This window comes from Chenopodium album, chromosome 16, assembly GCF_948465745.1.
Source record: "Chenopodium album chromosome 16, dcCheAlbu1.1, whole genome shotgun sequence".
In the NCBI taxonomy this organism is placed as follows: Eukaryota; Viridiplantae; Streptophyta; class Magnoliopsida; order Caryophyllales; family Amaranthaceae; genus Chenopodium; species Chenopodium album.
The window spans coordinates 4300674-4314587 of record NC_137849.1 but is presented as its reverse complement, the minus strand read 5'-3'; the positions used below and the strand labels follow the sequence as shown (position 1 = coordinate 4314587).

Here is a 13914-nt window from a genome sequence, read left to right as displayed (position 1 = left end):
CCTTACATTCCTCTGGCCTAGGGATACTAGATCAAGTCATGAGCTTTTAACAAAATCGAATTTTATGGCAAGCTTTTAATTTGTTACTTGTAGTTGTTCTTGGAGCAACATAGTGTTGTCCATGGAATACTACACCGTAACATGACTGTTAGCTACTAGTCTACTACCGTATGAGTTTAATTAAATAAACTACTTATAGTTGTATTGTAAATCAATATAAGATCTTTGCTCTAATTAATGGTTGCAGACAATTGTAAAAGTGCAAGATGAATTCATGCATGAACTTCATTTTGAATCTCTTTTACCCCAAAATTACATTTTTAACGTTGACTTTTGACTTTACACCCCTATAACAAGATTTCGTGGGTACTTTATTGGATGATTTAGAGTCTGTTCTGGTTTATTGAACTGATTGGAGCTGAATTGAACTGAACTTAATTGAAATTAATTATTTATGAGAGAAGGAAATTTAATTAAGAACTGAATTGATTGGAGATGAACTAAACTGAAATTAAGCTAAAGAGAACAGACCCTTAGGTATATTCTATGATATCACATAATGACCTTTTGGGCAATGATTCTAAGTTGACTTAAGATATGGTGCTTCCGTGCTTATGACATAAAAATCTCCCCAAACCTACCTTCATATGAAGAGGCATATGCTCAAATAAGATAATTAAGACATATACACGTTGAATCAATTCATCAAATATTAAGACATACGAAATATAAGCTTAGTTGACTCAAAAAAACAAAAAATAAGTCAAAATTTAGGTAAGTAAAGACACTCTAAACATGATGAGTAAATATGAGCCAAATCAATTTATTTAACCAATCACGCAAAAGGAAAAAACGAAAAAGAAAAAGAAAAAAAAAAGTAGATAAGGGGAAAAAAAAGAGAAAAGATATACATCATGTTCGATATCTAGGCTAGAACAAGTTCAAACCCAATTAATTAGCCCAATGGCCCAACCCCATTATACCTTAGACAAATACTACCTCTTATTTGATACGTCCTCCGTCTTTTTATAGTTGTAATAGTTTGATATTTCATTATTTATGTATTTTACTTTGATTATATTAGATGATTTTTACATAAGTAAAAATATAGTCTTGTGGAATCTTGTTAGATTTGTCTAGATTTATACTATTTTAATATCAAATGTTTATACTTTCTCCGTTTTTTATTTATTGTACCACTTGCCTTTCAAGAAAGTTTCACAAATATTGCACCATTTCTATCTTAGGAAACAAAATATCTATGTTCACACTACAAATACCCAATATACCCTTACTTTTGCCACTTGATTCTTTAGTTTATGCTTACATTACATGGATAACTTTGTAATTTTACCCTCTCTCTCTTCCCTTTTCCCACTACCAAAAAAAAGAGTGCCAACCTCTATGGTGCAATAGTAAAAGAACGGATGAAGTAATTTTTACACATTGGTAATTAAAGAAATTAACGTTTGAAATCATGTATCGACAAGCGTGAAAAGAGAAGTGTTACAAGTATAAAAAATAGAGAAAGTAATTTACTACGTATAACAAAATCATACTACATATTTTATTTTCATTTTTTTTCGTGCGCTAACAAAATCAAACGGAGTAACTTGTAAGGCGTAATCCATATGAACAATAACCCTTAAAATGAGTATTATCCCAGTTTTTTTTTTTTTTTTTTTTTTTTTTTTTTTTTTTTGTGTGTGTTTAGAGAGCCACAAGGTGGCCTGTTTTATACACCCGGGTGTGAATGAGCAAAAATTAATGAGCAAATTACCCGAGTGTACGGTACATGCAGATGTATGTATATAACAAATTCTAGATGTAATGAGAATCAATTCCGGGATTTAATTGAAATTGGGAGGAAAACTCTAACTAACTAAGTTATTCTTCACTCTCATTATCCCATTATTGTTAAGGAAGATGAGCTATTAATTTCCATAATTTTTTGTCAAATGAGAACTATACTTAGGGACGAAGGAAGTTTTTTATTTTTTAATTTTTTTTTTTATTTTTTAATTTTTTTTTTATTACTTGAGAACCTAAAGAGGTATTTAATGTACAAACGCATCTCAAAATATAGCCTCTAGCTAATTTATTGGTGGCAGACAGTTTAAAAAAAATAATTGTGGCTGCCTGACAATTAAACTTTTTATATTTCGATTTTTTAAAATTTTTTATTTTGTAAATTATTCCACAATCTATCTATCTATTTAATTATTTATTTTCAATGATTCCATCATATAAAACCCTTTTGTTTTGTTTTTGTAGCCCACCTACCTATAAATACACAACTTTTATAACCAGTAAAAGCCACCCAAAACTAGCATTATTTCTCATTCAGCAGTCTTTCCCTATTTACCAAACTTAATTAAAACCAAATTAAAGCAACTTTATTTTATACAATTTCCAACCATGGGTGAAGAAGTTTTGGATAATAATATGTCAAAACTATCCTCCTCATCATCATCACTATCACCACACTTTATCTTAGTCCATGGTGTTAGCCATAGTGCTTGGTGTTGGTACAAGGTTCGAGCCCTCCTAGAGACTTCCGGTTGCTCGGTCACGTGTATCGACCTTAAAGGTTCCGGTATCGAACCATCCGATCCCAACCTTGTGGTTTCCTTCCATGACTACAACCAGCCTTTGGTTGATCTCTTGACTTCACTCCCTAATCAAGAAAAGGTTAGATTGGTCATTATTCTTTTTTTTTTTTGGTTTCCTAGTCATTTTCGTGGCACAATTAATAGGTAAGTCTAGTGCATCTGATCTTTAGTAGTTACTAAAAATGGAACCACAATAATTGAGAGTGATTAATCTATTTATTACTTGATTAAGAAAATGCTAAACGTAGTCGTAATCGTCATGAATATTACTACTAATACTAAACATTAATAACATGGTATGATATCTAAATTCGTCTTAATTTCTTATTTTACTTATGGTATGTTTTAAGGTAATCCATCCATAACAATAAAAAGAACGAGTAATTTTTACGCTTATGTCTTTTATCATTAATATCTTTAATTAGGTTTAAATAGTGCGTATTTTTATTAATACACTGTATAATATTAATTTATGTTAAGGATGAATTTTGCAGGTGATATTGGTAGGGCATAGTGCGGGGGGAATAAGCGTGACAGAGGCCATACACAAGTTTCCAGAAAAGATAGAAGCTGCTGTTTATGTTGGAGCAACCATGCTTAAGTTGGGTTTTCACTCTGATCAAGATGTTAAAGATGTGAGTTCCTAATTATGCTTTGTGCTTTTATCATTAATTAGTAATTAACTTATTATGTTAATTAAACCAAGAATAGTACTCCGTACTCCGTATTTGATACGGCGAGTCGTCATAGTATTATACCGTACTTGTATGTATTAGACTATTATATTAGTTGTACTTGTATACCATTTGTTTCCATACAAGACATGCAAAGGGCTGGTTTAAGCTTTGAAGCTTAAAGTAAATTATGAAGTACGGAGTACTAAATTAAAATAGAAAATATTTTAGGAAGTATATTATGCTTTAATGAATATTTCATAACTATTAATTGTATCGTAGTGACGAAAATGAGTTTCCATTATTAACCTGGAGCTATGACTAATTAATTAATAAATAAGAGTGATGATAATTCTTCTATAAGTTACGTATACCGAGTATATATTTTTACTTTTATAGTTTGGTAATTTAATATTGTGAATTTTATAAAAAAAATTAATAAAACGTACTATGATAATAGTAACACATACATTACAACATTTTTAAAATGAACATGAATCTAACCTAGCTAAAAGGTATAATATTATACATACAAGTACTTAGTAAATGTTTTGAATCTAAGCTTTCACTACTATACAATAACTCTTACTATCTTCTTATTTTATTTTTACGGATTTTATTAGTATATATGTACGAAAAAGTAATTTTACTTTAGAGTAGCCGTTTATAGCCTCGTACACACGTTGTAAAACCTTAATTAAAAGATAAACTAACCCAATCAAAAGACAAATGGTGACAAATTAGTACTAATAAAGTAATAATAATGGATAATAAACAGGTTTTGTACAAGATCTCATTACACGACAAAATACAATATGTAACATTTATTCTGTATACAATTATATAAGCACAAATATATGCACAATCGTGGAATAGATGTGGACCACACCATATCCTAACAAACCTAAAAAATCTACCCCAAAAGTCATTATTTCATTTTTAGACCCTAAATTCCTTATGTTTAATTAAAATAGTCAAAATTATGTCAGAAATTAGGTAATTTGCTTAATTTTCCATAGACAGAGAAGACTAGCTGTAAAATTGGTGGTCCATTGACTTAATTATGTTAATTAACTCAAAATTAATTACCAAGTAGTACTACTTGCAAAAATAAAAAAATGAGTTCAAAGATTTTCGAGATAAAAGTATAAAATCTACTGCCTAGATTTTCGTAAATCTAATAAACCCCCAATGATTAGCTGGAAGTGAAGGTACAATCACTGTAAAAAGAAGCATCTCTGCCCTTTTTATTCACTTGAGAAAAAAGCACTTTGTTCGAATTGACCTATTAATTATTTTCATGCTCTAGTACTTTTTTCCCCCTTTAATTATGGACATGATTTATTTTTATTTTTCTAGTTTTATTTTATCTACACTATCAAAAGTGTGTAAACTTTAATTTCACTTTGAATTTTAATTTTGATTTTTTTTTTTTTTTAGAATTTTATAATCATTTTATCATAATAAGAATGTTTAAGGGGCTAATGTAATATGTCTCCTTGGACAATACCACATTAGAAAAAGTGTTTAATTTTCTTGACGTAGCTATTAGAAACTTTTGCACTAACTTTTTGTGGATTATGCTATCTTACCTAAAAGATATTCGTTTATAAAATTCTAAGATTTTTTTTATACCGAAACAGAAGACCATTTCTTTTTACTTTATATTATAAATATTGTCATTACTGAAATTGAATATGGTAGCCAATAATTAAGTCATTCAAAACTAGTCAATTTTTTTTGAGAAAGTCATTATTAGTCATTTAAAACTATTGCTTGTGTCTAAAATTTGAAAATAGCAAATTTATTTTATGTTGATTGAATATGGTAGCCAATAATTAAGTCACCTTGTCTTACATAATTTAATCATTCATTCAAAATATATGTTTGATTAACCTAGAAGTGATATATCGAATAATATAAAACCATTCATGAGCTCTTTAATCTTTTGATTAAGTTGATCATCTAGCTGGTATCAGAACTAATGTGATAAGAAAGTTGTGAGTCCAAATCTCATTCACGCCCCTTTATAGAGTATTTAAAAAGGGTCATGTTGTATATAAAAAGAATCATGTTATATCCAAACTTGAAACCCAAATATAGAGAGCATGACAAGGTATAAAACCTATCTTGATGTATAACCTCTTTAAAAGTATATTGCATGATATGTTTGCCGGTGATGAATAATAGGGAGCTCCAGATTTATCAGAATATGGCGAAGCACTTGATCTCGGATTTGGATTAGGAATGGATCAACCTCCAACAAGTGCTATTATTAAAAAAGAATTGCAACGGAAAATTTTGTATCAAATGAGCACTATTGAGGTATTTTCGCATTATTTTCTTTTGAAATGTGAACATAAAATAAAATAAAAAAAACAAAAAAAAAAACCTTGTAAGTCCCTTTGGTATTATGATATACAAGTATACAATTGGTGCATCGATCACATGCAGGGATCCACATAGTCCTAAGAATTGCATCATCGAACATACTAAATTTCAACAAAGTCAATAATTTTTACTCGTGTAATGCGTGAATGACGTACAAGCAAAAAACTCCTTATTCACACCAAAGCACTATTAAAATTATACTTCCTCTGTTTTTTTTAGTTGACACCGTTTGACTATTACACTATTTATATAACACGTTTTGACTCGCTTTTTTGGTTTATGAATACGATAAAACATATTCATGCGGGGCCTTGTTTGAATCGTTTCAATGTATATTTTATTAATATCCACTTTTTATAATTTTACAATGTTGATAATTAGAGATATTAATCGTTAAAAACTTGCGTTGGTAAGCGTGATAATAGAAAGATGTTAATTAAAAAAAATAGAGGAAGTAGTATTTTAAGATATACTTCCTCCATTTCTTTTTAGTGACATGTTTCTTTAGTCACGTTTGTCAATGCACAAATTAAAACACTAATATCTTTAATTACCGACAAGCAAAAATTATAAAAAGTTGATATTATGAAAATATACATTGTGACGAATCTAATAAGATCCTACTTGACTATATTTTTCCTTACATATAAATCACAAAATATGGTCAAAAAAAGGTGTGTGAATAGTGCTAAAGTCAAAACGTGTCAACTAATAAAAAATGGAGGTAGTATTAATAGAGTTAGTCTCATATCTTCTCGATAAGAAGACAAGGGATAAAGGTATTTTAGGAAGCTTAATCATCCACATTGACCATATCACATATAAGGGTCTGTTCTGATTGACTGAACTGAATATTTTATGAAAGAAGGAAATTAAGAACTGAACTGAACTGAAAATAATCTGAATAGTACAGGCCCTAAATTAACTTAGAGCTTGTTCTTATTTGTTGAACTGAGCTGAACTGATCTGAGCTGAACTGAATTTAATTGTTTATGAGAGAAGGAAATTAGAAACTGAACTAAACTGAACCGAGCTGAACTGAACCGAACTAAATTGAACTGAAGTGAAATTAAGCTGAATAGAACAGACCCTTCATAATATGTGTGAGAGCAAATGTTCGCTACATATATCCAATACATATTTTTGGTAGCGTTACCATTTGTTGTATATACATTAAAGGATTGTACACTAGCGGCGATGTTGTTACGGCCATTTCCACTAGCCGTATCAAAGGCACAATCGGAGGAAGGGAAAGACTCGGAAAGGGTAGCTCGGATATACATCAAGACATTGGAAGATCGAGTGATAAAGGCAGAGCAACAAGATGCAATGATAAAGAGATGGCCACCAACACAAGTTTATGGGATTGAAAGTGACCATTGCCCTTTTTTCTCTAACCCACTTGTGCTCGTTGGCTTGCTCCTTAAAGTTGCTACTACTAAATTTAGTTTTTAGGAGTACTACCTCTACCTATGTAAATGACTCATATATATTGGACTTTACTTTTAGCATAATTCTCACATGGGTTGTTTGTTTGGTAATTGTTTAAAGAATATATCTCTCTAGCTATATATATATATATATATATATATATATATATATATATATATATATAATGTGAATAGGTCTATTTTGGATCATGTAAGTAAATTGAATAATATTCATGTATTTGTAATTTATCGGGTTTGATATATAAATTATGTATTATACAGTATATTGAATAATTAAATTAAATTAAATGTACATCATACAGTATACAGTTTTTTTTTTTTTTTTTTTTTTTTTTTTTTTTTTTTTTTTTTTTTATCTATATAAAGAAAATAAACAAAATAGGAAACCCTTTGTAGTAAATAACTAAAAAATAATTAACCAACATAACCAAACCTAAAATTGAGCTAAGTTATGGACTATTATTATTACATGGAGTAATTATCTACATATATAAGATAATGATGTACTTGAAGTGTTCAAAGGTAAAGGCAGGGCCGGCCCTGAGGGTAGGCCAAGAGTGCCACCGCCTAGGGCCCACGGGGTAAAGGGGCCCAAAATTTTTATATTAAAAAAAATAATAAAGTATAAATGGCCTTCTAATTTGCCCCATTAGTGTAGTGTAAGTAAATTTTAAAAGTCAAATACTACTTACACGGGAAATGTGATTGTTTAATTAGCTTTAATTACTTATTTTCATTAATTGAATAGCTATTAGTTGATTTGGTTAGAATCACAATGCACCCCATTAATTTCATTAATTGAATAGCTATCAGTAGCTTTCCAATTTACCACTTTTTTTTTTCTTTAATGGATTCTAATTTACCCCTTTATCAATTGGTATAATATTCATTCGTATAATATCATTTAAATTTTATCTTCAATTACCCATATTCAAGAGTTCAAGTTCTCTAGATTATGGCAATGGTTAAGAAAATTAACAAGACAATAATAATAATAATAAAAAATCTATCAAAAATTATTCAACTCCCATCTTATTTATGTTATTGGTTGTTTTAATTTCGATCAATTTCACATTGGCGGCTTGCTCTTTGTTCATCCTTGACGTCCGATCCTCCTTGGATGATTGCATAAAGGTAACACAATATAGCTCTTACTCTATTTATATTGTTTATTACTTGTAGATATATTCAATTGTAAATACTAGCCTAAGTATTGTGCCATGATTTAAGGGATTTGATTTACTCTAATTATATAGTACATTAGTACGGAGTCTCAGCGGAGTACTATAACTATTATATACGGAGTAATTATCAATATGATTTTATCATACTAAACTCTAGTCAATTAGTCATAGCTAGTATAATCATTATTAGTATACTTTTATACGTTTGAATAAATGAATAATGTATATTTGGCAAGAGATGTTGAATTGTTTGGCAAAATTGTCAATTGAGAAGGATATAATAGAAAATCAACCTTTTTTTGACAATCAACCTTGAGTTAATTGTATAAACACTTGTGCCACAAAATGCTTGAACAAATCACCTTTTTTGATTTATTTATGAAGTGGGGATTATGCAATGTATTATTAAGTATATAATTTTTTTTGAACGGTATTATTAAGTATACTTTAAATAAAATAATTTTTTCATTTTTTGTCGATTTTTTGTTTAACTATATTTAAAGAAAAAATATTAGTTAGGTGAGGGGCCCTTTTCTAATATTATGCCTAGGGCCCAAAATATATCAGGAACGGGGCTGGGTAAAGGTTCTCAAAAAAAAAAAAAAAAAAAAAAAGTAAAGTTGTTCATAGACTGAGGGCCTATTCTAGTTTACTGAAATGAGTTGAACTGAATTGAACCGATTAAAGCTGAACTGAACTAAACTGAATATTTTATGAGAGAAGGAAATTAGGAACTGAACTGATTGTTGAAGCTGAAGTGAACTGAAATTAAATTGAAGAGAACAAACCCAGAACCGTTCAGATTTTGGCTTAACTGTGGCTTAATATGTGCCAAGTGACTGAGTCTAGCTAGCTTATGAGCCCAAAAAAAAAAAAAAAAAAACATTTCTAAACATTCATTTTAAAATAGGGCAGGGCTATTGAGGGTTTATAACAAGGCCATGTTGATCTTTGGCCTAAAAATGTATTTTTGGACTATTCAAACTAACATCACTCTTTAAAACATGATATATTATATTAACGCTCAATTTCACATTTTTTAACTACGTTAATCAAACAGGCCAATGATGAATCAACTCTTTAATGGAATATAATAGAAAAGTAAGACTACCACCACTTACACTAACCATCTTAGCTCGATTTTCTTCATTCTTCATCACATGTCACATCATTAAGATAAACGGAGTAACTCATTAGACATTACATAGTTGATCCAAGTAAAGAGAACCAGAGAAGCACCCAAAAATGACCTAATACCAATAATCTTGGATGTGCTATTACTGTTAATATGCAATAATCCATCATCATATATAGAGAGTCAACTCTTATCTAGAAACCATCTAGATATTGTTAAAAAAAAAAAAAAAAAAATCTAGATATTGTCTTCCATTACCACTTTCTTAGTGGTTCACTCTAGTCCAAATTCAAAAAATTTGAAGATTCAAGTTAGATCCTTTAAAACGTTGTGACAAATAAAACTCAACTGCTATTTGTCGCTCCCATTTTACCAGGTAACGCTCCCTTTTTGACTTGAATGGACCACTATGCCCTTTATGCAATTTGGGTTATAAAAAGGACCTTGTTCCCCATTTGGACACAATACATGAAACGGTCCCCTTACTTCACGACATTGTTGTCCCGAGCTTCCCAAAATCGGTCCCCACGACCTTGCAACCAAATCGGTCCCCACGACCACCTAAATTTTCTATTTTCAAAAATCGTTAAATTTGCCGACGGGTCTTGGGTCATGGACGGCGAGTGGAACATACGTGCGCCGGAGAATGCGTCGGATCATTCTGTAAGTTTTTTTTTATTTATTTTTTTATTTATTTTCGGTAATTAGGACATCCGCCTAAAATTTCCGGATGTCCTAGGTACATCCGCCTAAAATTTCCGGATGTACCAAGGAACATCCGGAAATTTCAAGCGGATGTACCTAGGGACATCCGGAAATTTTAGGCGGATGTCCCTATATTTTTTTTTTTTTAAGTGCGTTTATTAAGTTTTTTTTTTATGTATTTTTTTTTCGTGGTCTTGTGATTATTGTTGTGATTTAGTATTTGATAATTAATGTAATTTTGTTGTATTAATATGATTATTAGTAATATGTTTATTTTTTGTTTCATTATTATTATTATTATTATTATTAGTAGTAATATGTTGATATTATTGTTGTTGTTGTAGTTGATATTATTATTGTTGTTGTTGCTGTTATTTTTATTGTTGTTGTTGTTGTTGATATTGTTATTATTAATTAGTAGAAATATAATTTTAATTTTAATATTAATATTATTAATATTGTTATTATTAATTAGTAGAAATATAATTTTAATATTAATATTAATATTATTAATATTATTATTATTATTATTGTTATTGTTATTATTATTATTTATTTATTAATTAACGTTATGGTCTTATAAATTGTTTTGTAGTTGTTGTTATAATTTTTTATTATCATTAATATTGTTATTGTTTTGTATTTGTTGTTATTATTATTAGTATTGTTATTAGTATTGTTATTATTATTATTATTATTATTATTATTATTAGTATTGTTTTTATTATTTTTATTATTTTAATTATAATTATTATTATTATTATTGTTTTTATTATTATTATTTTGACATAAAGCATGTTTTGTTTAATTTGTATAGGATATGGAATCTGAGGAAGGCGGTGACGGTGTGAATTATAGTGGGAATTTTGTCACCGATACGTTTTTTCCTACATTTGACGATGCTGTTACATGGGCTGATGGTGTTTCCATAAAATTGGGATTTATATTGGTGAAATCGTCTTATAACAAAACCAGATATGGTCGGCCGTATCGGTATTTGCGATGCGATCGGTCACGAAGGAGCAAGCCGAGAGATTTGGAGAACGCGATACCGAAGGACACCAAAACCAAAGCTAATGGTTGTCCATTCTACATCAAGATATATTTTGATGTCAGCACCGAAAGTTGGAAGATCATTGCGAAAAATGATCACACCGGGACACATAACCACCCAATGATTGTGTACCCAGAGGGTCACCGTAAAGTGAGCGGATTGAGTCCGGGTGCAAAACAGGTTGTGCGGGACATGACAAAGTCCAAGGTTGCTCCCCGTAACATCATGTCCACTATTGCCGAGCAATTTCCTGATGATCATCCAAACATCCGACACATTTACAATTGCCGAAATGACTTCAGGATGGAGATGTCCGAAGGAAGAGGAGTTGTTCAGCAATTTCTTCATCTGGCGAGAGAGAGTAAATACATTTACTGGTTCACGAATGATGATCACAACGTTTTGCAACATGCATTTATGGTGCACCCGATCATGGTCAACATACTCCGCACATACCCACATGTCATAGGTATGGATTCTACTTACAAGACCAATCGATATAACATGCCTTTCTTTGAGATAGTAGGCGTGACACCGACAAACCAGAATTTTCTAGTTGGATATGTTTTCATGCGCGACGAGTGCACGGCTAGCTATCGGTGGGTGTTGCAGAGATTAAGGGAGTTGATTGGGTTTGATAAAGAGCCATCTGTATTTATTTCAGACCGTGATCTTGGGCTATGTGCGGCTTTGAGAGAAGTCTTTCCAGGGACGTCACATTTACTCTGTCTATGGCACATCAACAGAGATGTGGAGGCTAAGGTGACGAAGATGTTTGGAAACAAGACGGTTGGTGTCAGTTTTAGAGCTGGGAGATGGTTCAAAATCGTGAATGCAACAACACAGGCGGAGTATGATCGTGCTCTAACTGCCATGCAAGTGAGGTGGGGAAAATATCCGGAAGTGATTCAGTATGTTCAGAGAACTTGGCTTTGTCATAAGGAGAAATTTGTGAAATGTTGGACGAACCAGGTTCTTCATTTTGGTAACACCACCAACTGCAGAGTTGAGAGCCAACATTCAGCAGTGAAAACTTGGTTAGAATCATCCACAGGTTAGTTGTATTATTTTATTAGTTGTTCTCGTTGTTACGTAATTGTAATTGTATTAATTGTAATTGTATTTGAATTTACTAATTATAATCATTGGAAGGTGCTTTGGATACCGTATGGGCCCGAGTCCATTGTCATATCGGTAATCGCATCTTACAAATTCGTAATGACTTGGAGGCATCAAGGTCTAAAATTGGTCAGATGTACAAACAGTTGCCACTGTCACGTATAAATGGCAAAGTGTCTCAACATTGCTTGAAAGTTCTGGATAACGAGACGAAAAGGATGCGGGATTTGAGTTACCAGGTCCATGAACGGTGTGGATGTGCTATGCGTCTGACCCATGGTCTTCCATGTGCTTGCCAGATACATGAATCGATAGTTGCACAGACGGGATTGTATAGCAGCCAAATTCATTCTTTCTGGAAGACACTGGTTATTGGTTGTGATGGTGTTAACATTCCTGAAGTGGTAAATGATTCGACCGAGGAGGCTGCACATTTTCGGTCCCTGATCGACGAAGTCATGGAAAGTGACCCGGCCGTACGTCGAAATGTAACGTGAATCATTGAAGAGGAGCTACATCCAGATCATTCACACCTTGAAGAACCACATATCAACCTTAACACTCGTGGTCGACCGAAAAGAAATAACACCAGGCGTGATCGTGGCTATTTCGAGCATGTGAACCGTCAACACACTCAACGTGGTGGTGACCAAGAACCATGTACTACTAAAATTAAACAACAACAACAACAAAAAAAAAAAATTAAACAACAACAATAACCATAAAAACCCTAATATCAAATTAGTTTAATAATAATACTAATCATATTTTTAAAAATAATAACACTAATAATAATAATAATAATAATAATAATAACAATAATAACAACAATAATAATAATAATAATAATATCAACAATAATAATAACAACAATAACAATAATACTAACCATAACACTTCAAAATAACATGATTAACAACAAATTAACAACAACAACAATAACCTTAACATTAATAATAAAAACCTAATATCAACAAAATAATAAAAATTATCATATTTTTTAAAATATAATAAGCACAATAATAACAACAACAACAATAATAATATCAACAATAATCACCATAACACTTCAAAATAACAAAAAAAAAAAACAAAGTCCGAAAAAAAAAATAAAATTAACAATTTTATTAACGGGCCAAAAAAAAAAAAAAAAAATGTTCCATGGAGGATCCGGAAATTCCAGGCGGATCCTCCATGGAACTTCCGGAAATTTTGGGCGGAAGTTCCTGGGATCCGAAAATAAAAAAAAAAAAAATACCTCGTCTCCACCATCGCCGCCGCCGCCGCCTACGCCCCTGCCACCAGCGCCGCCGAAGGTCCTCCCTCCGAATCTCAGCCTAATCCGCCTCGAATCACCCATTTTCTTTTGTGTTTATGATGATTGCTGTTTTTTTAAAAAATGAAGAACAATTTTGGAATTTTTTTTTTTAAAAAAAAAATTGTTTTAGAGAGTTAGAGAGTAAGAGAGTTTGAGAGTAAGAGAGTTAGAGAGAGAAGTAAAGAAGTGAGAAATGTTGGTCGGGAAGGAAAAACCGTATTTATATATTAGGGGTAAAATTGGAATTTCAAGAAAAAAAGGGAGCGTTACC

The 13914-nt window shown here is 31.1% G+C and overlaps 1 protein-coding gene across 1 annotated transcript; it reads left to right on the top strand.

The window, feature by feature from the left end:
* Positions 1-2317: 2317 nt before the first annotated feature.
* Positions 2318-7184, top strand: LOC145584712 (methylesterase 17-like). The gene is made up of 4 exons (XM_081641519.1): positions 2318-2691; positions 3107-3247; positions 5477-5611; positions 6857-7184. Exons 1-4 carry the CDS (start codon positions 2419-2421, stop codon positions 7130-7132), a joined length of 825 nt encoding a protein of 274 aa, XP_081497645.1. The 5' UTR covers positions 2318-2418; the 3' UTR covers positions 7133-7184.
* Positions 7185-13914: the final 6730 nt, after the last annotated feature.